This window comes from Miniopterus natalensis, chromosome 10, assembly GCF_054644295.1.
Source record: "Miniopterus natalensis isolate mMinNat1 chromosome 10, mMinNat1.hap1, whole genome shotgun sequence".
Classification (NCBI taxonomy): Eukaryota; Metazoa; Chordata; class Mammalia; order Chiroptera; family Miniopteridae; genus Miniopterus; species Miniopterus natalensis.
This window is the reverse complement of record NC_142090.1, coordinates 15,975,244-16,002,485: the sequence shown is the minus strand read 5'-3', so window position 1 is coordinate 16,002,485 and position 27,242 is coordinate 15,975,244. Positions and strand designations below refer to the sequence as shown.

General features: G+C 49.6%; 2 protein-coding genes across 4 annotated transcripts in view; one reads left to right on the top strand and one right to left on the bottom strand.

Moving 5' to 3' along the window:
• The first annotated feature begins 9,062 nt into the window (after positions 1–9,062).
• CPA1 (carboxypeptidase A1) lies at positions 9,063–15,624 on the top strand. The gene is made up of 10 exons (XM_016213319.2): positions 9,063–9,145; positions 9,598–9,679; positions 10,123–10,356; positions 10,594–10,695; positions 11,197–11,298; positions 11,493–11,603; positions 12,295–12,385; positions 12,494–12,693; positions 13,684–13,768; positions 15,378–15,624. Exons 1-10 carry the CDS (start codon positions 9,081–9,083, stop codon positions 15,563–15,565), a joined length of 1,260 nt encoding a protein of 419 aa, XP_016068805.2. The 5' UTR covers positions 9,063–9,080; the 3' UTR covers positions 15,566–15,624.
• Positions 15,625–22,778: 7,154 nt separating this feature from the next.
• Positions 22,779–27,242, bottom strand: part of CEP41 (centrosomal protein 41) — a 42,719-nt gene continuing 38,255 nt past the window's right edge. For all 3 annotated transcript variants that reach the window (XM_016213391.2, XM_087821018.1, XM_087821017.1), the window contains 3 exons: positions 26,669–26,783; positions 25,841–26,056; positions 22,779–25,228 (listed from right to left, as the gene is read on the bottom strand). In XM_016213391.2, the coding sequence (XP_016068877.1) occupies positions 25,080–25,228; positions 25,841–26,056; positions 26,669–26,783 (480 nt within the window). In that variant the 3' untranslated portion in view covers positions 22,779–25,079. The remainder of the gene's footprint in view (positions 25,229–25,840; positions 26,057–26,668; positions 26,784–27,242) is intronic.

Below are 27,242 nucleotides of genomic sequence, written 5' to 3'. Positions count from 1 at the left end.
TTGGGGGAGGGCAGGTAATCCCAAGGAGCAAGAGGTCAGCTGGAGAGCTGAATGGATTTGTGTGAGTCTGAAGCAGAAAGCAAGACTTTTATTCGAAAGGGCCAGACTTTTGTTGTTGTTGCTGTAAAAGAAAAGGACTGTGGGAGCCCGTGGGTTGGTCTCTGTAGGACGCAGAGCACAGAGTTTTACTATAAATCACAGACAAAGAAGAAAGCAGGGTGAAATCAGAACAAGTCCCCCTATCCACCCAATCTGTAAAAGAGAACAGAGGTTGGACCAGTTAATGGATGGAGATCAGTGGTGATTAAAACTCTCGGTCAGACCCATTCCAATATAGCACCTGAGCAGCACATAAACAATGGTCGAGCAAGGGGCCTGGGCAGGTGCTTAGAGGCACCCATATGGCTGGGCACACCTCAGAGGAGCAGCTGTTGAGACTTCTGAGCAAAGACAGGAGAGGGTAGGGAGGCCTAGGTACAGGCAAGAAGGCCAAGCCCAGGGGAGATGCTCATGCCCAGGTCCAGAGGTGCCATGTGGGAGGCCTGAGGCAGTCAGGGTAATGAACCCCTGAAGAACCCAGATCGTCTCCAGGGGACAGACCAGCAACAGAGGAGGAGAGAATCCGAATTTGGGCATCAGTTTCCCAAAAAAGTGATTTTTTTTTTTTTTTTTTTTTTTAAAGCTGGAAGTTATGTGAGTGATGTAGAATTTCAAAGCTGCAGTTTTCTGCTATTAGTGGAAATATGAGGTCATGGGCCAAGTTAATGTAAACTACAGATAAATAAGCAAGTTATACCTGTGCACACTGGAGTCTGTGATTATAACGTTTATGCCCTCCTCATAAATATTTTTATTTCATCCTCATGGGGAGGATAGTATTGGTATTAATAATCTCATTTTTCAGATAAGGAAAGCACAATTTGGAGAGGTTTTAAAAGCCATTCAAGGCCGCATGGATGGAAAGTGGTGGGAGGACATTTGAACTTGGGTTTGTCTGAAAACGAAACCAGTGTCACGAAACCACCGTTTGGCCACACCTGCAGCAGAATTCATGGGGAGCCATTTAACATGAATATTTTTGGGTTCTACCTTCAGGCTGAAACAATCTCTGGGGGTAGACTCCTCAATCCTGCATTCCTACCACCTGCCCCAGGAGTTCTGAGGTCCCTTAAGGGCTGAGGACCGCTGATCCTTGCTCTCCTGCCTCCTAGAGGGAACGTGTTTGAATCTTCCAGGGGGGAGTTGGGGCTTTGGGTCTCCCTCCCTCTACCATGGTCCATTAGGACTGAAGGTGGCTACAACAGTGGGGGGCCAGTTGTCCTCCAAAATATTCCCAAAGGGCTGCGTGGGCCCTGGACTAAAGCAGTGTGGTCTGCAGACCACAGGCATCGGCATCACCTGGAAGTTCTTTGGAAATGCAAGTTCTCGGGCCACCCCAGACCTACTGAATCAGCATCTCTGGGGATGGGACCCTGGTGATGCTAACATTGGAGAAGCATTGCCCTAGAGGAAGGAGTATCTGGACCCTCGTGGGTTTCCCAGAAACAGTGAAAATAATAAACCCTTTTTTAGCGCTTACTATGTGCCAGGCATGTTTCCAAATGCGTTACAGGATTCAACACATTGCCTCCTCACAGCTGTAAAAGGTAGGACTGTCACTGTCCCTGTCTTCAGATGAGGGAGCTCAGAGAGGATAGTGACGAAAGGGCACACAGCCACTGAGTGGCAAGCCTGGGACTGGCCTTCAGGTGAACCTGAGACATACGCCCAAAGCCCCTGAGGACAATGGGCCTGGAACTTGTTCTCACAGCCATGTTGGCAAGATCTCTGTGCAGCCAACAGCCCACAAAAATTGGGGCTGAAACTGCTTTTCATGTGCGTGCCTTCTTAAAAAGGCAATTTGCTCCTTAAAAATCCTTCAATGATTTAAAATAAAACCCACCCCAGGCGCTGCATGGCTGGCCCTGCCTACCTCTCCCTCTTGTTTCCATACCTCACTGCCCAGCTCCGTTTCACAGGCTTCCTCTCCGTTCCTCTGCTCCTTCCCAACTAGAGGCCTTCGCATGGGCTGTTCCTTCTTGTCTGAAATACCCTTCCTCAAACAGCCCACTCCTTAACCCCCGCTACAGCATCATTTCCTCACTGATCCTTCTAGGCCCACCCACTGGAAGCAGACCTTCTGTTATTCTATTTTCCAAGGCCTTATTTATTTCCTCCCCACCAATAATAATAATTGATCTCTCTGTCTATTTGCTATTGTTTGTCTGCACCACCAGTTTGAGATCTCTGAGAGGGTAGGGACGTGCCTGGGTTATTTACCCTCACTCAGTTTCATCAGGCACACAGTAGGTACTCAATGCTTGTTAAAGGATTGTTTTTCCCCCTCGGCCTAGTACAAATTAGGACTAGGTTTAGCATTAAGTGACAGAAACCCACTTTACAGTGGGTTAGCCAGATCAGGGGTTCCTTTTTGTCACAGTCACCCGAGGTGGGAAGTTTCAGGCTAGTTCAGCGACCCCTTTGTATTTGGGGACCCAGACCCCTCGGGCCGTTTCTGTTTGCCACTCTGCTACCGTTTTGGCCCCTAGTCGACCTCCAAAGTGTAACTGAATTCCAGGCAGGAAAGGCAAGGGGCAAAAAATGTGAGCCAGCTGACTCGGCCCACCCATGGATTTAAACTCCCATCTTTCTGGCTGGGACTGTGTCGGGGGGCCATGCCCGGGTGCGAGGCAGGCTGGGAGAGCTATAGCTGGGCACCTTGCTGCCCCACATGAAAACTGGAGCTCTGCTGGGAAGGGGGCCGGGAGAATGGACGGCGGGAGGCAGCCAGCAGAGCCTGCTGCAGCTGCTCCGAAGGGGCCCCCGGATCAGGCTCTCTGCTTTAGTTTATCAAGTGACTGACTGAATTATAAGCCACTGAACTCTCCAGATGAAAGGGTCCTTAAAAGCTTCTAGTCCAGCCCCCTCGTTTTGTAGTTATATAAAGTCTGGGGGCCTCTGGATCGTCCGATTTACTCAAGGTCCCACATGAACCCAGTGGCTGGAGAAATAAAGGCAGGGTCTTCCTCCCAGGACTGAGGGGTCTCCTCAGCAAGCCCCAGGCGGTGATGGTGGGGGTTTAAGTTCATCAAATAAGAGCTCGAGGCTTACACGCGCGTGCTTTAGAGATATTGCAGAATAACGCCTTTTTCATAAAACCTTAACTTTCAAAAATATGTATTTCTTAGGTATAGAATGCTAAACAGGAGTTCAGTTTTTCTACATTCAGCTTAGGGTTTTTTTTTTTCCCCTCCCAACAAACTGCTCCTTTTAGGTTTGTTTTTTCATCCTTTCACCAGTAAAATTTATGAGCATTTATTTAAAAGAAAAAAACACTGGAAAAACTGAAGGGAGAAAGAGCGATTATACATATGGAAAGCCATAAAGAACCACAGTGAATGTGCTGCGGTTATTGCTTTCTTAAAAAAACAAACCCGGCCGGCGGTGGAATGTGAAAGGGGCCCGTGTGAGGGCGGCGGGCGGAGGCCCAGGCCCATGGCCCGGGGAGTCGGTGCGGTGCACCCCCAGCCTCCCTGTCTCCCCTCTGACAGCCCCAGACAGGCCAGGGAGAAAATGACTTTACAAAAAAAAAAAATTAAAAAATTTTTTTTAATTTAAAAAAGCATCTTTATTTAAAAAAAAATAAAAAGGGCTTCTCTAGAAACATAAGAAGGCCCAGGCAGCCATTTAGCATAAGCTGAGGGAGAATCCAGCGAATGGGGCCTGTCAGTCCCACACAGTAGCGAGGCCACATCGCATCTGGAGCTGGGGGTAGGGGGCAAATAAGTGTCTTCTGGGAGGGGGTGGTGTCCTGAAGCACAACTCCAGCCTGCTGCGCCTCCGGGGGCTTTCCTTCCCTGAGTACTTGGGACAGTCCTTGGAATGAGGACTTGCTTTGCAAATCCATTCTTTCGGCTTGTCCGTCCTTGGACTCCCCGCCCCCCAGGGGTCTGGAGTTGGCCCCTTGCTCTCCCCCAACCAGCTTCCCTAAGCTCTGTGGCTCCCCATCCACCCTCCTGCCCCTCAGCTCACCTCCCCCCATTCCCCAAAGCCTAGCTAAGACCACAGGGTAACATTTCACAAAATTTTACGAGGAAATACAGAAGGCAAAAACAATGTAGAAAGCAGAACACTTCTACTGGATGCTGGTGTTGGAATTGTTTCTTGTCTTTTCGTGAGGCAGGCCCTCCCCACGGAGTTCACTCTCCATGACCCTCTGCCTGCTCCCACATCGCAGGGGAAGCCCATCCTGCCCCCCAAGTCCAAGAAAGCCCCTCCCCAGTTTCTCTCTCAGGAGCAGTAAGAAGCAAGCCTCCCCTCTCCCAGTTTTCCTTGTACACTGCGGGCCATTCCTGCTCAGTTCCTCTCTTCCAGATGTCTGTGCTGGGACTTGGGCTGGGACTTGATGTTTCCTAAAGACCCCCTGGAGCGCTTCTCTCTTCAGGTGACTCTTCCACAGAGAACTCCTGGCTCCCTTCTGGAGACAAGCACCACTGGCCACTTTAAAGTGACAGTTCTGCAGCCTCAAAGCAAACAAACCAGCAGGCTCTGGGCACTCGGCTCTGAAAGCAAAACTCAGAGAGGCCCCTGTCAGAGCTCCCTCCTCCCGGCCTCCCAGCCACCCCAAGCCCCACGACCCCCATCTGAGCCTCAGCAGGATGTGGCCCCTCTTGACCCACACTGCCCTGGGAGCACTTACCATGCGAGCCGGCTCAGGGCCCCTGGGGCTCTATTCTGATCTCCCCACAATCCTGGAAAGCCTCTCTCTGTCCCAACCGGCCTCCACAGCTGTGATTCATTTGGGGCTAAAAAAATTGCAAATGTCCTAAAATCATAAAGTGTCACAGCTGGAAGGGACCATGGAGATCATTCTGACAAACTTCCTCGTTTCACAGATGAGGAAACTGAGACAGTGCCCTGCCTGAAATCACATAGTGGGTTTGTGGGCTTTAAAGGCGTTCCTTCTTCCACTTTGCTCTCTTCTGAAGGTGGAGAATGTCTTTCTGTTGCTGCTTAGTTTTTCAGTCACGTGTGACAGAAACCAACTTGAAAGTGCTTAAGGAAAAAAAGGAATTTGTTGGCTCATCCCTAGAGCTGGGGTGGGTGTGGTTGGCAAGGGCCACCTGGATCACAGAGCCTCAGAGGAAGGGAAATGGAGGTGCTGTTATCAGAAGGAGAACAATACTGAAGGGGGAGATGGGGTGTCCCTTACAGTCCACCTCTTGGCCGCCCTAAGTTCTCAAAGGCGTTTCTTCACATACACACACTGTGCCGCACACAACCTTAAACACACTGGTCAAAGGGAGACAGCTGAAGTCTCACCCTCTGCTGGATCCAGCCAGTCTGACTGCACTGGTCTGTGCTCTCTGCAAAAATCTCCTTGGTCCACTGTCCCCTTTGGTCCCTAATATGGGCACAGGGACTTCTTCTTCCCCTTTAACAACCTATTCTCTAGGTTTTGGTTGGAGGGTCTCTAAGCATTGTCTCAGAGACTCTGTTTACCACGCTTGGGCATTCTCTGGCCACAGGGCTATCATGAGTAGTTGTCCAGGTTGTGCTCTGCACAGAGGCATTCTGCTAGGAGGACCAGGGACTGTCTGCCCAGGGGAGGGGGGGGGCCCTTTCCCCATGTCCCATAAATGTTCCCTGGGCTTAAAATTGTATTGTCTCCTGACAATACAATCACTTAAAAGCTAAATAAGTGCATCAGTTGGAATGCTTTTTACAGCAACAACAGAAACCCTGATTAGTAAAAAGGAAATGTATATTCTTTTATATTACATGGTCCTAAGGAGGGGCAACAGACTTGACAATATCCAGAGAAAGGTGTGTCTTTCTCAAGAGTGAGGATTTGTTTTCTAGAAACTTCTTCGCTGGCCTCCTCTCACATCTCATCGGTAAAACTGAGTCACATGCCCACCCCTAAACCAATCACTTGCAGAAAAGAATGGGATTCCTCAATTGTCTTAGAAGGAGCTTAGACTTAGTCCCTGCACTAGGAATGCAGTGACTTTTCTGAGGGGTGAGGCCTGCACACAGTCTGGGTTTGTTCTGCCAGGAAGAAGGGAGGGACACTGTGAACACCAGTCAGTGTGGCTATAGCAGGCCTCTGTCTGTTTGCATTCAGGCACTTGCCCGGTCACCTGTCCTTGAATCTAGATGCCAGCCTGGTGGTTTCTTTCTCATGCTAATAGGTCTTGGTTCTCCGCCTGTTCCCCCAGCTTTCAGCCTAATGGCCTTCACCTTCGCTCTTGCTATGGACCAATGTTGAGACAAGCCCATGGGACGCGAAGGCAGAGCTGTGGCCCTCTGTCCCAGGACCCGTTCTTGCAAATTGGCCTTCACCGAGAGGCAATTTTCAGCTTCCTGAGGTGCTTTGGAAAAACCTGGGGAATTAGGTTTAGTCTCCACCTGAGACCCAATTCCTCAGCTTCCTGCCAGTGAAGGCCCTAATTTGTTTACAGCATTGAATTAATCTTTTCCAGCTTTGCAAGAAAATAGATTATATGACTCTTGGATACCTTAGATTGCTGGCTAGAGGCTGCAAGAGGCCCTCTCACGGAGGCTGTGCTCTTTCCCACCCCTCCTCCCTTTTCCCATGGGCTTGTCTTTTCTGGAATTCACAGAAGGCCTAAGAACGAACCAACACCCCAAACATGTGTAGTGTACATAAAACAGAGTCAGAAATTATAGGACAGCTTTAGATTTAGACATAGAAAAATAAATATTGTTTTTATAATGCAGGCCAAAGAAGGGCTCTACAAAACCCTCTTTCCTGGTGGGGGGCGGACTGGAAATCTTGCAAAGACTGCAGGGCACTGAGGTGAGGAGAATATGAGGGCCTGCAAGACAGGCCCTGGTCAGAGGAAATTTAGAGCCTCTCTGGGGAGACAGAAATAACACTCCAGCAATGTAGGAGGAATTAGTGTGTTTGAGTTCAAGCACTGGGTCGTGTGATAAGCACCCCTCCCTTCCCTGCCTGGCAATTCCTGTCTTGAAGACACAGATGAAATGTCACCTTCTTGGTAAAGTCTTCCCCGGACCCTCCCGTGTGGACCCATAGTGCTGAGTCCAGAGCCCTCCTGGCAGTTTTCACGCCATATCACAGAAAACGCGCTGCTCAGGCCTCCTGCAGCGGAGAGAGCATCCCCGGGGAGTCTCTCGCGCGTCTAATTCTGTCTGGGCCACAGCGTCTTGTAAGACCTGTCGGCGAACCAGCACGTTAGTTGGTTACTTGTGTCCTTCCCACCAGACCATGAGCTCTCTGAGATCAGGCACCAGTCGGTGGGGAGCATGGTTGACTGGTGGCCCCACTGCCATGTTGCGATGAGGCCACACTTCCCATGGCTGTTGCCAGCTGGTGCCAGAGCAGAGCCAGCAGCAGTGCCCAGGGCTACCCCCCCCCAACCCGATCACACTGTTGGCTCGAGGATTTCACACGGGCCCCTCGAGATGCTCTCAGCGCTGTGCTGCTCTCTGAGCTCTTCCTGCCCAACCCCCCCCCTTCCCTGCTCCATTCCCAGGAGTCAGACCTGGCACCTGGGGAAGGCTCCCCCGCCTCTCCCGATCCCTCCTCTTTATCCCCCGTGGGCATTTCTCCCCATGAATCTCTGGCATGTCTAGTCTTGTCTTGGTGGCAGCTTCTTGGAGGATCCGAGGCTTAGTTGGTTCTTGCTGACTTCCCTGCTGGACCGTGATCCTTGAGATCAGGGACCAGTCTTCTGGGGCATCAGTCCACAGTGGAGCACAGCCTGCCCAGAAGGATGAATGAACACAAGGGTGAGACTTCAGAGAAGGGGCAGGCAAGCGAGAGAGAAAGAAGCCAGAGGAAGCTTCTGGGAGAAGTGGGCCTGGAGGCTGCCGGAGTGGGAAGCAAGTCTTCATGGAGGCGCAACGTCTGTGGAGGGTGGGTTTAGTGTTCTGTCATCTTCCCGGAGCTGGTGCAGGAGAGAGCTGTGGGTAAATGTCATGGGGTCACTCTGCCTTGGCATAGGAGGTTTGCCCAGGTAGGGGGTGGGATATGGAGGCAGAGGGAACAGATGGAAACCAGAAAGGGCCACCTTGGCTGTTGTCAGCTCCCAAGCCCGAGACTCTGACATAGAGCAGGGCCCTCAGATGGTGCAGGGAACCGCTGGGGGCCCCTGTGGATTAGGGTGGATTTTCCTTAAATGTCTCCGCAATGAGATCAGCATCCAGAGCCAGAGCAAATTCCTCCTTGTGAATTCCAGTTTCTCCTGTACACTGTGCAGTCCCCACGGCCTGGCCCTGGTTCTCACCACCACACTGTCTACTCAGATGACATCTGTTTACAGTTCCCATCCAGGGCAATCCTGATCCCAGAGCCCTATAGGGTGGGGGTGGAGGGAGATGCTGGCAAGAATTGGGCTCCTGCCCCAGCTGCTGCTGCTGTGGCCCGACTTCCACAAGGCCACCGAGGCTGCTAGGAGTGGGGCTGGAAAGTGCCCTTCAAGGGGCTGAAACCCAGACGGGGGTGTGCCATGCACAGGGTAGGGAGAGCCCTGGACAGAGCCAGGGTGGCCTGGAGCAGCAGGTACAGGAGCTGGACGGGGTAGAGGGTCCTGGCTTGCTCTGATACAAGAACAAACTAGCTGGCACTCAGGGATGTGGGAGAAGGGGGTGCTCGCACAAGGCCCCCTCTGGTGTGGCTACTCCAAAGTCCTGGCTCCTTCTCTACTGCCCAGGCCACCTGTGGGTGCTGGGGTTGTGGGCTCAGCACTGTGGGCTGTGGGCGAGCAGGGTTCCAGCTGGGGGCCCGAAACCCCAGCTGACCTTCAGGCCCAGGCTGGCCCTTCCTGGCCAAAGGATTGAGACCCAGCTTATCTCTCCAGCTGCCCTGTTCCCTGCCACGTTATCAGGAAGGGTGAGAAGGTATCCGAGCTCAGGACTCCCACCCTCCCTTCCCGTGGGACAGTGTCCAGGTGCAAGGGGGAGGCACAGCCAGGAGACCTCTGTCCTGGGAGAGTTTAAAAGGCCCCAGGATCTTTTCTCAGTCTCAGTTGACCTTCCCAACTGCCTTCAGCATGCGGGCGTTGCTAATTTTGAGTGCCCTGCTGGGGGCTGTCCTTGGCAAAGAGGACTTTGTGGGGTAAGGGTGTGGACAGGAGGAGGGGGTGCTCAGAGGGGAGATAGGGAGGACTCAGCCTCCAGCCACTGACTGGGGGAGATGGACAGACAGACACGCCCTGGGAGGCAGGCTGACCAGGGACCAGATCTGAGGAGGGGTCTGTCTCTCAGGACAGCCTCCTGAGCCCTGGAAATGTCTGAGCTCTGAGGAGGAATTTCTAGGAGAGGATACAGGAGGAGGTCTGGCTGGCTTTGGAGAGAGACGTAGAGTCTAAACTGGGATCGGGGACATCAGCAGTGTCCAGAAGGCTCTAAGGAGCCCAGGCCATCTATTGCTTAGACCCCTCATGTTTCCCCCTGCTCAGCCAGAGGACTGAGGGTTTCTAGGCCACCTCTGCCCTTCTCCCACCCTGGGGATTCGCATGGCCAATAGGGGCTTCTCAGACCCTCAGTCTCCCCTCCCTCTCTGCCCAGGCACCAGGTGCTCCGAATCTCTGTGCCTGATGAAGCCCAGGTCCAGAAGGTGACGGAGCTGGAGGATCTGGAGCACCTGCAGGTCAGAGGACAAAGGAGCCCTCCCTGAGGCCGGCCCCAGGGTACCTCTCAGACCAGCTGGGCCCACCCTTGGCCCCCACCGACCACTGGAGCCTGGGCTGTCTCTTCCATGCCTCCCAGAAAGGAATCATGGGACTAATCCCTGTTAGGAAGGGATTAACCCCCCACTTCCTGAATCTTGGTGCCCTTGAGCATTTGAGCAAAGGGGGGGGGGTCCCCCATTCCAGTAGCTTTCCCTCCCTTGCTGTCTCAAAGTGCTCCCCACCCCACTCTGCTTCCTGGGCCATTTCTCTGACCATACTGGACTTTGTCCTGTGCCCAGGGGTTGCCTTCACCTTCTGCCCCTAACGCCCCCAATTATAAGGGGTACTCTGGAGCCAGCGCCCCCTCCCAGGCTGGCCCTTCCCCAGCCCGCTGTGACAGGGCGGTTCTTGTCCTCCGCAGCTGGACTTCTGGCGGGGCCCTGCCCAGCCTGGCTCCCCCATCGATGTCCGAGTGCCCTTCCCCAGCCTCCAGGCCGTCAAAGTCTTCCTGGAGGCCCATGGCATCGAGTACACGGTCATGATCGAGGACGTGCAGTCGCTGCTGGACGAAGAAGAGGAGCAGATGTTTGCCTTCCAGGCCCGGGCCGCCTCCACCGACACCTTTAACTATGCCACCTACCACACCCTGGAGGAGGTGAGGGACCTCTGGGGCCAGGCCCCACGGGCACCAGGCTCTGCGTCAGGCTGGCGGAATCCGGCCAGAGCCTGGGTGTGGGTGGCACCTGCCCTGTCTCCGTGTGGCCTGGGAGGTCTGGGCCGTGGCTCTTCCATAGTGCAGGGCTCACAGCTGGCCGGTTAATGGAGCTGTTAAGGGAGGCATCTGGGCACCTGGAAGCCGTTAAAGCTGGCCTTCCACCCTCTCCCTTCTCAGATCTATGGCTTCATGGATATGCTGGTGGCTGAGCACCCACAGCTGGTCAGCAAGCTCCAGATCGGCAGCACCTTTGAAGGCCGTCCCATCTACGTGCTGAAGGTAATGGGCGCCTGCCTATGGGTGTACACGGGCACGTGTGCAAGAATGGGCGCCCACGTGTGCGTGTAGGGTGAGCCCATGGTCACAGGGAACACACTGTTTACCAACTCCCCGAGCCCACATTTGGGAAGGTCTGAATTTCCATGCTGGCCTAGGTGTGTGCATATCTGTACGCACAATTTAAACTTTTAAGTGACCCAAGTGTTTCCAATCAAGTGTCACACGTGGAAATTATCCTGGAGTTGGGGTAATCCAGATAACATGTCTTGTTTGTGATCTCCGACAGAGGAACAGGGTGGGGTCTGGAAGTCTGGCTGAATCATGTTTGCCCCAAGCTTGGGCTGAGGGTCCCCATCCAGCCCACGCCCCCAGTCCCGCCTCAGTGATGGCCCCTCAGCCTGTGATACCCAGAGAGCAGGTGGCCTCTGGCCCGGGTGCATTTCCCTTCAAGGAGGTGAGAGCAGGCCCCAGCTGGACCACCTCTCTGTTCTTCTCGCTTAGTTCAGCACTGGGGGAAAGAACCGTCCCGCCATCTGGATCGACACTGGTATCCATTCCCGGGAGTGGGTCACTCAGGCCAGCGGCATCTGGTTTGCAAAGAAGGTAAGCCTGGGGAACGGAGGGGGGCTCTGGCCCAGTGGGTCACTGGTGTCTGAGGCTCACAGAAGCCCTGGCCTCCCCTCCCCATCCTGAAACGGTGACCGCAGAGGGAGGCGGAGGGCAGGTGTCTACTGCTCTAGCAGGGTGGGTGCCTGACCTGGCCCACTCTGCCTCTCTGCCTCCAACCCCCCCACCAGATCACACAGGACTATGGCCAAAACTCTGCTTTCACCGCCATTCTTGACAAAATGGACATCTTCCTGGAGATTGTCACCAACCCTGATGGTTTTGCCTTCACCCACAGCAAGGTATACACGCCTTCTCTTCTTGGGGAAAGCAGGGTGGGTTCTGGCCCCTGAGACCAAGTCACTTGTCCTTATGCTCAAGCTCCAGAAATCAAGGGAAGGGCAAACAGACCTGCTTCCCTAGACCAGCGTTCTCAACCTCGGCATTCTTGACTTTTTGGGCAGATAATTCTTTGTGGGGGGCTGTCCTGTGCATGCCGAGTGCTTAGCACACCCTGACAAGTACTCATGAGATGCCAACAGCAACCCTCCAGTTGAGACCACCAAAATGTCTCCAGACATTGCCAAATGTCCGGGTGTGGGGGGACAAAACTGCCCCAGTGGAGACCCACTGCCCCAGTCCTTACTTCCTAGTTTTATTTTATTTTTATGGCAGGTACTTCATGCTACCAATCAAATGTATATGGGGGTGGAGGCACCTCAGGCCATTTTCACTTTCCACCAGAAGAACCTCTGGCCAAATGCCATCCATTGTCTCCTCCATTCTCCCTCAACCAAGACCCCCTTTTGGACACCTTCCTCCCTGACAACCAGTTGAAAGTGGTTTCTGATCCCGTGCTGTGTCCACACCCGAGCTCCGGATCGGGTGCTTTGTGTCGATCGAGGCCGCTCCAGCCCACACTGCTCCCTATGGGCTCTGAGCCCCAGGCTAGCGCGGTGATGGTGACTGACAAGTGTCCCCTTCCTTCCTCAGAACCGCTTGTGGCGCAAGACTCGATCCATCACAGCAGGCTCCTCCTGTGTTGGGGTGGACCCCAACCGGAACTGGGACGCCGGCTTTGGGAGTAAGGCCCAGTGTGCTCTGGGGAGCAGGGATGGGACCACTGGAAATGCCTTCCCACCCACCTTTGTCGCTGTAAGGAATGCCAACGACCCCCTCTCTCCTCCCGCAGAGGCCGGAGCCAGCAGCAACCCCTGCTCGGAGACTTACCATGGCAAGTTTGCCAATTCCGAAAAGGAGGTCAAGTCCATCGTGGACTTTGTGAAGAACCATGGGAACATCAAGGCCTTCATCTCCATCCACAGCTACTCCCAGCTCCTCCTCTATCCCTATGGCTATACCACAGAACCAGCCCGCGACCAGGCTGAGCTGGTATGTGCTCGCCCCCGCTTGCCCTCCTCTCCCAAAGGCAGCTTTGGGCAGGCCTAGGGCTTTGTCCATCAGATCTGCTTAAGGCACGAGCGCCTGCATGATTTTTAACGCTCTGTTCCTCCCTGGGCCCCCGGTGGCCTGGGAAGACTGGCAAGATAAACTAGCCTTACTTTTTTTTTTTTTAAATATATCTTTATTGATTTCAGAGAGAGGAAAGGAGAGGGAGAGAGAGAGAGAGATAGAAACATCAATGATGAGAGAGTCATTGATCGAGCCCGCAACCCGGGCATGTGCCCTGACTGGGAATCAAACCCCGATCGCCTGGATCCTAGGTTGACGCTCAACTGCTGATCCACGCCTGGCCGGGCACTTTTTTTTTTAAATCTTCCCCTGAGGATATTTTTTTCCATTGCTTTTCAGAGAGAATGGAAGGGAGGAAGGAGGGAGAGCGAGAGAGAGGGACACTGATGTGAGGGAGACACATCGATTGGTTGCCTTCCACATGTGCCCCAACCGGGCCGGGGATGGAACCTGCAACCGAGGTACATGCCCTTGACGGGAAATCGAACCTGCGACCCTTGGGTCCACAGGCTGGTGCTCTAACCACTGAGCCAAACCAGCCAAGGCAGACTAGCCTTACTTTCTGTCTGGGAAACCGAGGCACAGAGTGGTTGAGTCACTTCTGTCACATGACAGAGAGGAGGGGCTCGCTTACACCTCAAGTTCACACTTGGGGCTGCAGGATGACCAAAAGGCAGCGAAGTGCCAGCCGGACATCCTGCAGGGTCGGAGGATCACGGGCCTTTGAGCTGGGGAAGGAGCTGGCCCTCCACACCCTAGCAGGCCCAGTGTTCTCCGCTGGGGACCTGCTTCTGTATGGTGCATGTTCCTGGGTCACCCTGTCAGCCCCTGGGCTCCCCTGGCCCTGCTGTTCTGGGGGCCTGGTGTTGCTGGCCATGACAGGTTTGTCTTGCTTGGCGTTTTCTCCAGGATCAGCTGGCCAAATCTGCTGTGACGGCCCTGGCCTCCCTGTATGGGACCAAGTTCAAGTACGGCAGCATCATCAAAGCAATTTGTAAGTGGGTGCATGGTCTCTGTGGGTGACCTCAGTTGGTCAAGGGTGCCCAGGTCCGGGGACATGGGCAAGGAGAATGGCCCTTGACCCTGCCTGGTAACTGCTGCTCAGTGGGCAGTGCTGCCCTTTCTCTGCCGTTTTTGATACCTTCAAAGAAACATAGCAGTTCCTCTGGGAACTCTTGTCCTCCTCTTGTCTTGGGCTTAAGTCCAGCTTCATGCACGGAGAAGGTGGAGAGTTCTGCTGGCATTTGTAGATCACCAAGAAATTCAACTTGAAAAGTCCTTCTTCTGCAATGCCTTTCAATTGGAGAATATATTCTTTTTCCCAAACTTACTTATATATGCAGTGCCCGTGGGAGGAACACTGGTACACAGAGTGAAATCAAGTCAGCAAATGTTTACTGAGCACCTACTATGCACTAGGCCTTGTTTTACATGCTTGGGAATAAAATGAGCGTAGATAAAAAAATTTACATTCTAGCCAGGGAGACTGTCAATGACCATGAGTAAGTGATACTGTGTGTTAGGTGATAAATGCTAGGGAGTAAAAGGAAAACTAGAACAGGGTGAGGGGACTCAGGAATCTGGGGGTGGGCGTGGGCGGGGGGTTAAGGGGAGGACTCATTGAATGAGAGTGAAATTTGGACAAGTGTTGAAGGAAATAAGGGAGAGAGCCAAGAGACTATCTATCTAGCGAAGAGTTTCCAGACAGAGGAACCTTCTAGAACAAAGGCCCTACCACGTGGTTTGGCCCAGTGTTGGGGGAATAGCAGGAATAGCACAGAGGCCCTAGTGGCTACAGCCGAGTGAGAGCAGAGTTGCAGACAGGTGGGGTGCAGGCACATCTGTGGGGCCCTGAAGAAATGCACCAAGTTTACCAGCTGACAGGAGGTGGGAGCACTGAGAAAGCAGGGGACAGGGTCAGAGGGGGAGGGGTGGGGAGGCTGCGGCTCGCCCTTCTCACATACTTCCTGCCCAGGCGCTGGGTCGCAGTCTTCCCCAGGGCTGGCCTTGCTTTCAGACTCCAGGCCTTCTCTGGGAACTGTTTCAACCCTCAGTCGAAGGTTTTTGCTTCATTCAATGTTGTCAAGTTAAATTCTGATATGCAGCCGCCTCCCTCTTCCCTGCCCAATTCGAAAGCAGCTTCCTAACTGCTTGGTAACTGCAAATCGGGGCCAAGTTTCTTCTGGAGAGACAGACAAGGAATTTTTGCTTTGACTCTGGCCCTTTGCACTCTCCCCAGCAGACCACAGCCCCGGGGGACAAATCCTGGCTACCCAAGTGGGTAACTCTGGTCTATTTGGAGGCTTGACCAAAGTGGCTCCTGGAGGACTCAGGTGGTTTTCAGTGGGGCTTTTGCAATGGCAGGAACTTCCTCACATCCCCCAGGGAGAGGAGAACCATTGCTGGTCCACCTCCCTGGGCTTCTTGGGCTGAGAACCTTCAGGGGAGCTACTTGGGAGGAAGCCGGGCTGCCTGGCCAACAGCAGGCACTGCGTAGACGCTGACTCCAGTCAACACTGCAGAGGCTTTGGACCATCAGCTGGGCCCAGGGAAATGCTTCAGTGTGACTGACCTTTGCTCTCCCGTTTCTGTCCCTGCCCCAGACCGAGCCAGTGGTGGCACCATTGACTGGACCTACAACCAGGGCATCAAGTACTCCTACACCTTCGAGCTCCGTGACACTGGGCGCTACGGCTTCCTGCTGCCAGCCTCCCAGATCATCCCCACGGCCCAGGAGACCTGGCTGGCTCTCCAGACCATCATGGAGCACACTCTGAATCACCCCTACTGAACCGGCCCTTCGGTTCTCTCTTCTTTAGCCTCTCTGGCAACCAAATAAAGTTTGAGTGTACACGGAACAGAATCTTGGGACATGCATGTGGGAACACATGTGGTGCGCCTGCTTTTTCAAGCTGGGGCAGGAGTGATTTAGTTCCTGCAGGCCTCACTGCAAATGTGTGGGTGGTTGGACTAGATGACCCCTAAATCCCCCCGCATTCCAAGGTCCTGTGAAGTTGTATCCAAGTGGCATCTGTTTTAATTAGACCACCCTGAGCTCAGCTCGTCAGTGGGGTGATTTGTTCATACCTTAGTGGCAAGCAGCAGTCACAGCTGCTAACCAAATGCCTGGCACCCTGCTGTGGTGAGGAATTCCGCTAGTACAATAGTCTAGCCGGTTGGATCCATTCATCTACAACAGCAGTAACTTTTAGTATGAAATAGAATAATTGGTGGCCACTGCAGTCCCAAAGAGATGTTGCAGCCAGGCAAGGCAAATTTCTGTCAAGCAAATACGGCCTCCCACTCCTGAATGAAATTGGAAGAGAGCAATTAGTTTAAATGGAATCGTTTTCTGAAGATGAAGGACACCAATCCCAGGACATTTTATTAACTAGTTTATCATGCAGACTTTGCCTTTAGGGATGGAAGTAGTTTTCTTTACCTTTGCACTTCCTTTCCAGGATCTTTCCGTCCACTGTCTCCGCTCCCTTCTCCCGTCCCACCCACGACCACTCCTTAACATTTGCAAAATTTCTCAAACACAAGGCTCTCCTCTTCCTACCCTCCAGAGCCTAGAATTTGCCTTCCCTCCTTTGGCTTGGTGATTCTGATGGCTGACATATCACATTAGAGGCCAGCACAACAATATATAGGATATCTCAGCTTTTTTCAAAGCAAGAATCTACCTTGTTTTTTCCAGATCTCTTAAAATGTGTTTGACTGTAGAGCAGTGAGTTACTCCCACATCCTAACTGAAGCCGATGCCTCAAGTAGCCATAATTTCTACCCACCTAAGATGGACTTCTTTCTAAAGAAGTCATTGGGAAGTGGGTGGGGATGGATTGGTAGCTCCCCAAGCAGAGAAGGGGGTGGGGATGGCAGCTCTTCCTGTATCAGTCAGGTTGGCATGTCACAATGCACGCAGCTCCATTGACTAAAAGTCTTGTCTTTTCCACATAAAATGACCTGAGGATCAAATGCTTATTTATTTATTTACTTATTTATTTATTTAAAGGGAACTTTAGGTAATTTTCATCTTGAAGTTTTCTTATTTTAATATATATATTTGCTGCCAAACATTCTAAAAAATAAAAGTAATAAAGCTGACTATACATACACTATACATAAACTTATATGAGACATGATAAAATAGTGTTTTGGTTTTTATAGAAACATGACCTAAAGATTTTAAAACACTTCCTTCAAGTTATTTTTGGGGAAACATTTCCTTTTAATCTATGAAGATAAGTTGAAACCCACTTTAATGGTGCAATTTGGTGAAGTAAAAGGCTGATCTTGTTTTTTGTTTAATAAAGACTGATAAGTGAAAAAATACTGTTAGCAAGAAATTATATCATTTTACAAAACTGGATTACTTAGATTTCAAGAGGTCAAACTGCTTAATTTAAAACTGTGCTCCCTGATAGTAGGAAGCACTCCGTTTGACATTCAAGCTCCAAAACCATCAATAGTACTTGACATACAGATGTCCAATATATATTTGTTGAATGAATGTTCTCTACACTTACTAACGAGCTCATGACTTTCATAATCTGTATATTATAGGCTTGCAAGTTATTTTGAATTCCCCACGGTGTAGTTTAGAAAGTAAGGCTCTGAGCAGTTAAGAGTCAAGAAAGTGGGAAAAAAACAAGGAATGAAGCACTCGGATGAAAATTCCACAAGGGCAGGGTCTGCATCGTTTTCGTCAACCCTTAGTCCCTACTGGTTGGCCAAGTACATGGCACACAGTAGGCACTTAACACACGCGTGCTAAATGGAGACATAGAAGTCATTAATACTTTTCTTTTGTATTTTCAATGTAGGAAGAGCATTAGTTTTGTTTGCAGATACATATTTTAAAAAATCTATTGGTGAAAATTTTTATTTTATAAATAAAAACAAAAGCTAAAAGAAGCAATAATTTTAGAAAGTATTGTAGCATATACGAAAAAGTATTAATAACCTTGAGCTCTTATAAGTAAAAGGGGTTCAAAAAATAGACTAATATTTCAAAAGAAAAATAGGCAATTCCCAAAAGAACACAAAAAGCCAATAAATGTATGAAAGATACCGGTCCTCTGAGTAATCTTTTTGCATACTTAAAACCCCCCAATACGTCATTTTTCTCTCATCAGATTGACAAAGAATAAAACAGCAACAAGGCTGTGAAGAAATAAGACCCGTCACATCCTACTGGTGGGAGGATACATTCACACCAGCTTCCTGGAGGGCGATTTGGCAATGTGCATGAAAGTTTTCAGTGCATGGCCCCTTTGACCCAGAAAGTCCACTTGGAAGAATTTATTTTATTAAAATATTCAGATAAGTTCAAATATATGTATGTACATGGCTGCAATAGTAAAAATTTAAGTAAAAAGAATCTAAGTAGATACCAGTATTGATGCCGATATGACAGGTTTACACATGGAGTGTCCTGTAGCCATCGAGGTCTATGTGGACAGGGGAAAATGGCCACAATATCCTAAGTGAATGAAGCTGGCTGTATGAAGGAAATGTTCTAAAACAGGATTGTGGATGGTTGCACAACTCTGTAGATTTACTATAACACTAAATTGTATATCGTAAGTGGGTAGTGGTGGTGGTTTTCCTCTTTATACTTTTCTGAATTTCTTGCAATGAACTTTAATAATGGGGGTAGGGGAGTTGTCTCAAAAACCTGTGGGTAAATTTATCTAGTATCAACTTATTATCAACATCAAACATCTGAATAGTCATCTAAATTTGAGCCCAGCCCTGGCCTGTGTGGCTCAGTGGTGTCGGCCCGTGGACTGAAGGGTCATGGGTTCTATTCCTGGTTGGGCACACGCCTGGGTTGCATGTTTGATCTCTGGCTCCAGTCAGGCAACCAATCGATATGTCTCTCTCACATCAATGTTTCTCTCTCTCTCCCATTCTCTAAAAATCAATGGAGCCCTGGCTAGTTTGGCTCCGTGGTCAGAGCGTTGGCCCACAGATGGAAGGGTCCTGGGTTCGATTTCGGCCAAGGGCACGTACCTCGGTTGCAGGCTCGATCCCTGGCCCCGGTTGGGGCTCATGAGGGAGGCAACCAGTCGATGTGTCTCTCTCACATCATTGTTTCTCTCTCTCTCTCTCTCTCTCTCTCTCTCTCTCTCTCCCCCTCCCATTCTCTCTGAAAAGCAATGGAATATATTAAAAAAAAAAAAAAAATCAATGGAAACAATATCCTTGGGTGAGGATTAACAAAAAAATAAAATAAATTCAAGCCCAGATTCTTTTCTATAATTTGTCATTTCTTCTGCTCTGGCCTCATATTTCACCATCAATTGCCCAGAACAATGCAGTTGTCTTGTCTTTGGAAAAACTTACACTCCAGATAGAGCTAGAAGTAGCAGTGTTTCCACCAAGGCGGGGTACTCATGCCCCCAGGTGGGGACCATTCCCTGAGCGCTCTGCCGTAGCTCAGAGGAAACTTCCCAAGAGCCCTTTCTGCTCAGATTCTGCTCCCCTATCAACCTGGGGAGTTGACTGTGCTGACTGACTATACCAATTCTCCAGGGCTTCTCAAAAAACCTTATTTTTCAATGAACTCACTTTACCTTTTTCTTAGCCCATTATATATGGCCTGTGAGCCACTGGCGGTCCATGAGAACCCCTAGGGTGGTCTCCTGAATTAATGCTCAGATACGCACATGTAGCTTTCTGGCTCTGGCCTGAAGTTAAAATTGAAATGTCATTGAATACAATCCAGAGATGACCTCACTGGTCCCTCATCCAGCACAGGCTATCATCATCTCAGCAATTGTTCCGCAAGGGTGAGTGGGACTAGGTGGATGTGAAGGTGCGGGCGGACTCTTGCTGCGAGGACTCTGAGGACAGAAACCTCATTCTGTGAACACACTGAGACCCAGATGCTACTTTCAGGAAACTGATATGACCAACTCCACCATTCAAATTGGCCGGATGAAGGAAGAGCTCCAAGAAAACAGCACGGGACACCCGTGAACCCTGAAAAACTGTCGAAGGGTAAGGAATCCTCCCCGAAGCTTTCAGCATCCGCATTACATTGGGGACTCAAACTGTGAGCATGATCTAACAGCCCCAGAGCTGGGACTGCCCAATGTTTCTTGCCAACTGAAAGAAGAAAAACGAAGGCTTCTGCTTCACCCCAGCAGCGGAGTTCAGCTGCGCTGCAGGAGTGGCGTGGAAGGCCCGCTGACACCCACGAGGCGCACAGGGTTGCCGCTGCTTCCTCCCCCCCAGGGCTGCGGCCACGAGCCAATTCACGTAATTTCTGTCTCGGCCTAAATCAGAAACATTACCGCAAAGGAGAGAAAAGACCAGACACAAATCATATCAATATGGTTTATTGAACGAACAGCTCAGCCTCTCGGGAAAACAGCCTACTTTTTTTTCCTACAATTTAATGAAAAGTTTGTAACTCATTCCTGAAGTGACACCTCAGTAGATGTTCACTAAGAAACGGAACAAGCCCCAGAAACACTGGAACACCTGTGTTCAGGACAGGTCCCCAGACACGGCGGAAATATGGAAATACACAGCCCAGGAGCAGATGTCAGCCCCTGAGCTTCCAGCGCCTCTTGCGCAGCAGAGGCGGCCAGCTTCCTGTGGAGTCTCAGGGGGGGAGCGGGGAGGCCAACGGCCGAGGGAAAGTTACATTTCTGTTGGTCAATTGGAGCATCGCCGAGGGAGGGCATGGCTGTGCCCAGCTGATCGAACTTGCTTTGGAGCCACAGTTCTCAAGTTGGATCCTGGCTTCTTCACCGTCCAGCTCAGTGACTCAGGGAGAGTTGCTTAATTTCCACTAGGCCCTCAGTCTCCTCACCTGAAAATGATGGTGCTTACCTCGTAGGACTGCTGTGAGAATTAACTGTGTCAAAACATACAACAAAGAGTCTGGAAATGCTGCCTAACACGGAGTCAGCGCTCCTTAAATATCTGCTAATATAAATTATCTGGACATCTTCAAGATTTAAAACAAAGGAGAAAAATAACCCACTCTCGGCTGGGGATGGAGTGTGACCTGTATTTGGTGAATGCTGAAAGCTACCTCCAGCCTCAGAGGGCCGTGGAAACAGCCTGGCGGACAGCAGACAGCCGGGGCAATAATGAGGCCCCTAACGGCCCCCGGGGCCTCCTGCAGAGGGGAATCTAAAGACCTCAGGGTTGTGAATGCCTCTCCACAAAAGCAGGAGGTAACACAAGGGGATAAAAGAGAAAGCGCTTTCAGCGAGTCCAGAATGGCAGACCCGCACTGAGGAGCCCACAATGGGCATCGCAGCCCAGACTGCAGTCCTGACAGGGTCAATTCACTGAGTCACACACCCTTTTTAAGGGCCACTGTCATATAGTTGGCGATTTTCACCCTCTAGGAGCTTATAGTCCAAATAAAATTTCAAATAATTAAAAAAATGTAGCCCACCAGGTAATAACATTTGATGAGTGACCTCTGATGGCCCACATTTTGCCATGTGCCTCAGGATGTTACACACGTGAGGAGAATCTGCTGCATTTAAGAACAAAGAGGGTCAGCATCAGAGAGCGAGGCCGTCAGGAGCGTGGCACGAGCAACGCAGCTTTGCAAGCACACATAAAACCCGGCCCCGAGTCCCATTCTGTCAGCATTCAACGATGAGAAATTGCTGTTACATATTTTATGCTACAATTGACCTGTGTACCAATTTAAGAACACGACAACAGACAATTTCAATAATTACTACAATTGTGGGAAAGCATTGCTAGCGAAATGTGTTATGAGCACTTTGCAAGCACAGCGTGTCTTATTTACTGTGTGTGTTTTTTTTATGGGGAAAATATATTTGTTAATCAAAAAAGTAATTGAACTGCATGTAAGCATGTCATCATGCTCACATAATCAAACTGATGAATCAGAATCCGTGTTTCTGTTGTTTGAGAGAAAAAAAAAGGAAAAGTATTATGGGAGTTACATCTTGGAAAGAATTGTGAAGAAAATAAGGCGCATTAAAGACACTGAGAACATTCTGGAACTGGGGAAAGAAAGGTTCTTAGTGATTATCTTCAGAGCAGAGCAAGGAGGGAGGCATGGATTTAAATCCAGGTGGACAGAAATTAATTACCTCCCTTAAAAAAGTCAGATAGCGTAAAAGACAGAATCTATAACCCATATATAACATGACAGAAAACAAAACCAAACAAGAAAAATTACCTACATATTTCTTCCTAGTCTAGGATTCTGATTTCACTTCTATTCCAGAAGGGAATTAGAGAAAAGAAGGTTTCTGTGTTGCACTGTGTTCTTGGTGAGTAGTCTAAAGTCTTAAGAATTTCTGCCTGGTCTCAACAGCACCATAGGAAAAATCCCTCAGCAACTAATGAGCATTATTTGTTCTCTTTTCATTCTGATTTACACCACATCCGATGTGATTGTGCAGGTTCTGGTTTTCCACTCGAGGTAAAAAATAAAATGACTTTAAGGTCGTTCGAATCATTCTTTACCTTTCAGTAGATTAAATCTGACATTATTACAACCCAAGATCATTCTTTTTGTTTTTGAATGAGTAATGTAGCCCCCCCACTTCTTGCCTCCTTGCCTCTCCCCTTCCTTCCCTCCTTTCTTTCTTAAATACGTACCCCTTCAGAGCACTGAAAGTATTATTTAGACTTGGGCCATTGCCGCTGTGCAGATGGAGCTGTAGCTGTACATTGATAAAGTGCCTTCCATTTGGGGGGGGTCACAAGGCAAGGGCGTCTCGTCAACCCCTGAAACGCTGTCAAGAAAGTCCTGCTGCAATGTGTTTAAGGTGGCAATTAGTCCCTGCTGAGCATGAGACCGAAGGTCCCTTGCCCTAACTGGAATGATTTCCTGATTTATTTACACAAGGAATATACGCCTTCCTGGGACATGCAGCAAAAAGAGGTCCTCTTTCAAATCACCCCAGTCTCACGTGGCTCCCTCAACTCATCTCACCAGAGGAAGAGAGAGGTTGGCAGATCTCAGCATATTAACGGCAAACAGCAAATTAATAACTATGTACTTTAATCTTCAACATTCGTAACTGTACAAAGTATCACTGATCACTTAAATAATACATGTCAGTTAATCTAGTGAAGAAATGAGTAAAGTCAAACATTCGAAGCAATACCTTGAGCATATAAAAACTGCGAGCGACATTTAACGCCTGTAGTGCAGAGTCAGGTCTTTGAGGCGTAGTTACTTAAAATCCTTACCAACAGGGCAAAGCACTATGCAGAATGATACATAAATACACTCAACCTGCCAGAATGCTCAGCTAAATGCACAACAATTCTAACAGGTTCGGTGAACCTGACTTTCCACATATATACAGTAGTTCCCAGCACTTGAATGTCATTTGGTGATGGGGAAACAGAATAGGAAGAAAGGGGGACGACGTAGCTTTTACACTCAAAATAGAATCGAGTGGGGGAACCTAAACTCCTGACTAGTCAACTTTAAAATGGCATAACCAGAACTTTGTTGCAGAGAAAACTTTTTTTTTTTTTTTCTTAAAAATGTATATGTGTCAAAAATGGCTGAAAATCTTGTCCATGCTAGGGGAAAGTTGAGTGTGGAAAAATTTGCATTTAAAAAAATTTATGTTGTAAAGAAAATAAAAAGCCAGAGCATTTTGGCATTAGCAAAAGGCTGAACTAAGTTCTCAGGCAATAAATTTATGGGGAAACATGACAGGCTCCTCATTAAAGCTATGTGTACGTTGGCTGAATTTTATACAAGATTCTTGAATCTTGTGGAAAACCGGGCACGGCTTCACATCTGAACAATGTCGCTGGTTTGTTTGATTTTTAAAGCATCGGAAAATGCTGTACTTTGGAAATCGAGTGGAGAGAAATAAACATACTAAAACAGAACCGGGCGGAATCTGAAAGTTATTTTTCCATATTCTCTATGAGATATTTATTACCTTTACTTCTCTTACAAACACAGCCCCCCACGCTAGAAATACTGTGGTACGTTTTTTTTTGATGGCGAGAAAATAGTGCCGTTAAGGCAAATCTTACGCAGCAGCAGTAACCACCTAAGGATAGGCAATTTTCAGTTGGCTTTTCAGAAGCTGGTTGCCATGACAAAAAGCACAATTTATTCCTCAGTTCCTTATCACAGCTACAGATCACAGACCATAAAAATTAACAAGGCTCTTTTCCCTTTCCTGATGATTTCAGAGTTCCTCATCCTTACCTGAGGTCTTTTGTTCCCCCAATTAAATGGAATGAATGTCAGTCATCTAGCAATTCAATTAATGCTGATTCAAAATTCTGGCCCAAACCAGAATCTATAATCACAACCTCCTAATCACAGCTCAGTCATGAGAATGAAAAGTAAGTAGGAAATTGCACTAATTACTCAATTAGACTAATACTGTATTTTAAGCAAGGGCTTAAGGGGCTGTCAGTTCCGACAAAGGACCCTGGAGTCGTCCTCACCTGTGTGCCCTTGGCGGCCCACCCGAAGCTGATGTTTTCAAGTGGCCAGAATTTCTGCCCATCTAAGGTGGATGGACCCGAGCTGGGGAGTGGAAATTCATAACTGATACGCCAATGAGGGGCAGCTCCAGGGGGCTTCAAAGGCTCTCAGCAGCCCTGTAGAGGACTCTCGGTGCGGGCCGTGCCCTGTGGGAGGCAGCTGAGCGCCTATCAACACTGCTGGCTCCGGGAATCGCGCAGTGAGGAGGAAGGTTCAGGAAGCGTGAGCGCTGCTTTACTGAACCTTAAAATTGAGTGATGCTTGCGGGTACCAAACTCACGACAGAGCCTGCTTCCAGTGCTGGGAAGAGCGCCTCAGCCAGTGGGCCCACTCGGGGTGGGGGTGGGGAGGCTGAAAGCCAAGAATCACTGGCACCCCCAGGCCAGCTTCTCAGGCTGCAAAGCCTACCTGAAGAACCTTCATGAAATCAAGAACGTGAGTGAAAAAGAACTGGTTGGGAGGAACACATCAGATATAACTGAAGTATTTACAAAACAACGCAGGATATAGACCAAAACAAGCTGCACCTTATTAGAACACATTAAAGCCCCCAAATGAGACTTTCTTCTGACTCTGTTTCAGAGACGTAAATATTCTATGGATATCACGCAGACACTAGAGCCTGATCTGCCTCTGGTTGTGTCCAAACCCTTCCCGAGCTGGATGAGGGACAGGAGCTGGAGACAGCAGGAGGGAAGGGGCCTATTGCACATGCCATGCGTGGTCTTTCCTCTGCACCAGTTTCTGAAAATGACTGACTGGGGAACTGCTCAGGGGTTCCGAAAGGAGAGAAAACATTTATTTGAGTAAGACAAAGTCTTTACTTCCAGGGTTTGCCTTGCAGGTGGCCGCTGCCTTGTGAGCGGGGGTTCTGGTGGCCGGCGGGGGCCCCGGTGGGCAGGTTCTGACTGCTGCGGGCGCCTGGAACCTTGGAGTCTCTTCCGGAGGCATTGACTTGGCTCAGCCGGCCTGGAGGGAGCAAGGAAGCGGGAGCGGAGCTGCAAGAGTGATCTCGGGGACAATCTGCCAAGTACACTGTTAAATTAATGAAGTCTTACGCTACAACCACTTTTAAGCTAATAAAGGCCTATTCAGCATTTACTTAAGGCTAAAAACCTATTGTTTATCCTTGCCATCAACTTAAGGTGGGGAAAAGGGATGAAAGGAAGCCCTAATAGCTTTTCTTTCTTCGTCTCCATTGTTCCCAGCCAACTTGGCCTCTCCCACCTTCCTTCTTGTTAGAGAAGGGGGCATAGAAGAGGAAGCAGCGTGCAAAGGAAAGGCCAGAGTGGTTTTGATGTGCCTAGAAGCAGCGGAAGGGAATGAAAACTTTCCAAGGACTCTGAATGCCTTAGCTTAGCCTCCCAACTCTGCCTGGAGTGCACTTCGATAGACTCTCTTCTATGTCTGTGCACAATGCCTAATTCTTGTCACAATCTGGGATCACCTCCACTTGCCCCCCTCCCTGCAGAGCACCTGCAACCCCAAACACAAATATTTTAAGACTTTGAATATATTATAAGCGATCATAAATCTCAAGCTCTACAGAAAGCATTCTCTCTACAGGTCAAAGTGTCTTACTGGGATGGTCTGCAGGACCCTGATCCTCTTCCAGGTAATATTCTATTTTTTTTAGGTCTTCTGGGGTAAATCTCCATTTATTCTCTGCTGGTGGGGGTGGCACTTTGGGGCTGGATCGTTTCCGGGCAGAACCAGGAGGAAGGGCTTGCTGGCAAGATGCTGGCAGGGAACCCGTAATCAGTCCTTCTGGGAATTTCTGAGCTAAGACTTTTAAACCTAGGTGTGGAAGATCATAGAAAAAGCAGCGTTAACGTTGCGAGGCCAGGGCAAAACCTGAAAAGGAGACTGCGTGTCTCCTAATCTCTGGTCTCCAAGGCGAGGCCAACACAAAGACGGGAAATCTCTCCTAACTGCTTCACGATTAAGAAAATTACACCAGAAAATGTCGCTTGTTATGTGGGATTCTGAGAATTCCACCAGAAATCCTTCTGCTTAAGTCTTCAGCATCAAGGCTTTCTCACCGAGCCCTGACGCAAGTCAGTATTTCAGGAATTTGAAACATGCGCTGATAAAGCTAACGGATGTTTCTGAGAGCGCGGCCTCCTCGCAGCCGTGCTCTCTCTCCCCGAAACACAGGCAGCCCTCGTTCCACTGCGCTTTGCTGCACTTCACAGATTTCTTTTCTTTTCTTTTTTTTTTACAAATTGAAGGCCAGACCCTCCACCAGCAAAAAGATTACGACTCGCTTTGCAGCGATACTTGCTCTGCGGTGGTGGTGGTCTGGGTACCTCCAAGGTACGCCTGCACTGAGCTCTGGCCACTCTGCGGATAAAGGCGGCAAAGTGGGGCTGCAGGACGAACGGCCTGGGAGCACCCGGGCCCGCTCACCTCCGGAAAGCATGAAGAGGTTCTCGAAGCCCCGCTCGCACATGGTGGTGGCCGCCTGGCTCGCCAGCCTCTCGTCGTCGTCATACAGAATGATGATCTTGCCGTGGGCATTTTTCTGAGTTAGCCGGGTTAAGGTCTGACCACACCGAGTTAATACTCCTAGGCTGTAGGAAACCTCCAAGGCACAAACAGCTGTCAAAGTTCACCTTTCTCAGTTCAGGGGAACATCAGACGACCCCTCTCTTTACCCATCACACTGGCAATTACTAGATTTCTTCCTGTCATGGAAACCACACGCGCTGGTATTCTTCTCTTTTAATGAACTAATATTACCGTGGTCCAAGACAGCACTGGGTACACTGTACACCCTTCAGCTCTGTTATCATCACAACCCTGGAAAGCATTACAAGCTCTACTTTACAGGCCAGGAAACAGAAAAACTTTTATGTTCAATATGTTCTAATGCAGCTTTGTTTATAATAGTAAAAAAATGAGAATCACGTAAAAGTACAATAGAGAGGAAAAGTTTAGTAAATTATAATAAATCTGAAGACATTTACACTGTATCAAAAAT

Excerpts from the sequence above, each read along its gene's own strand:
- CPA1 (XM_016213319.2), top strand. The coding sequence starts at position 9,081 with ATGCGGGCGTTGCTAATTTTGAGTGCCCTGCTGGGGGCTGTCCTTGGC. Across the intron at positions 10,357-10,593 it reads CCTACCACACCCTGGAGGAG|ATCTATGGCTTCATGGATAT; the intron begins GTGAGGGACCTC and ends CTCCCTTCTCAG. Across the intron at positions 11,299-11,492 it reads GCATCTGGTTTGCAAAGAAG|ATCACACAGGACTATGGCCA; the intron begins GTAAGCCTGGGG and ends CCCCCCCACCAG.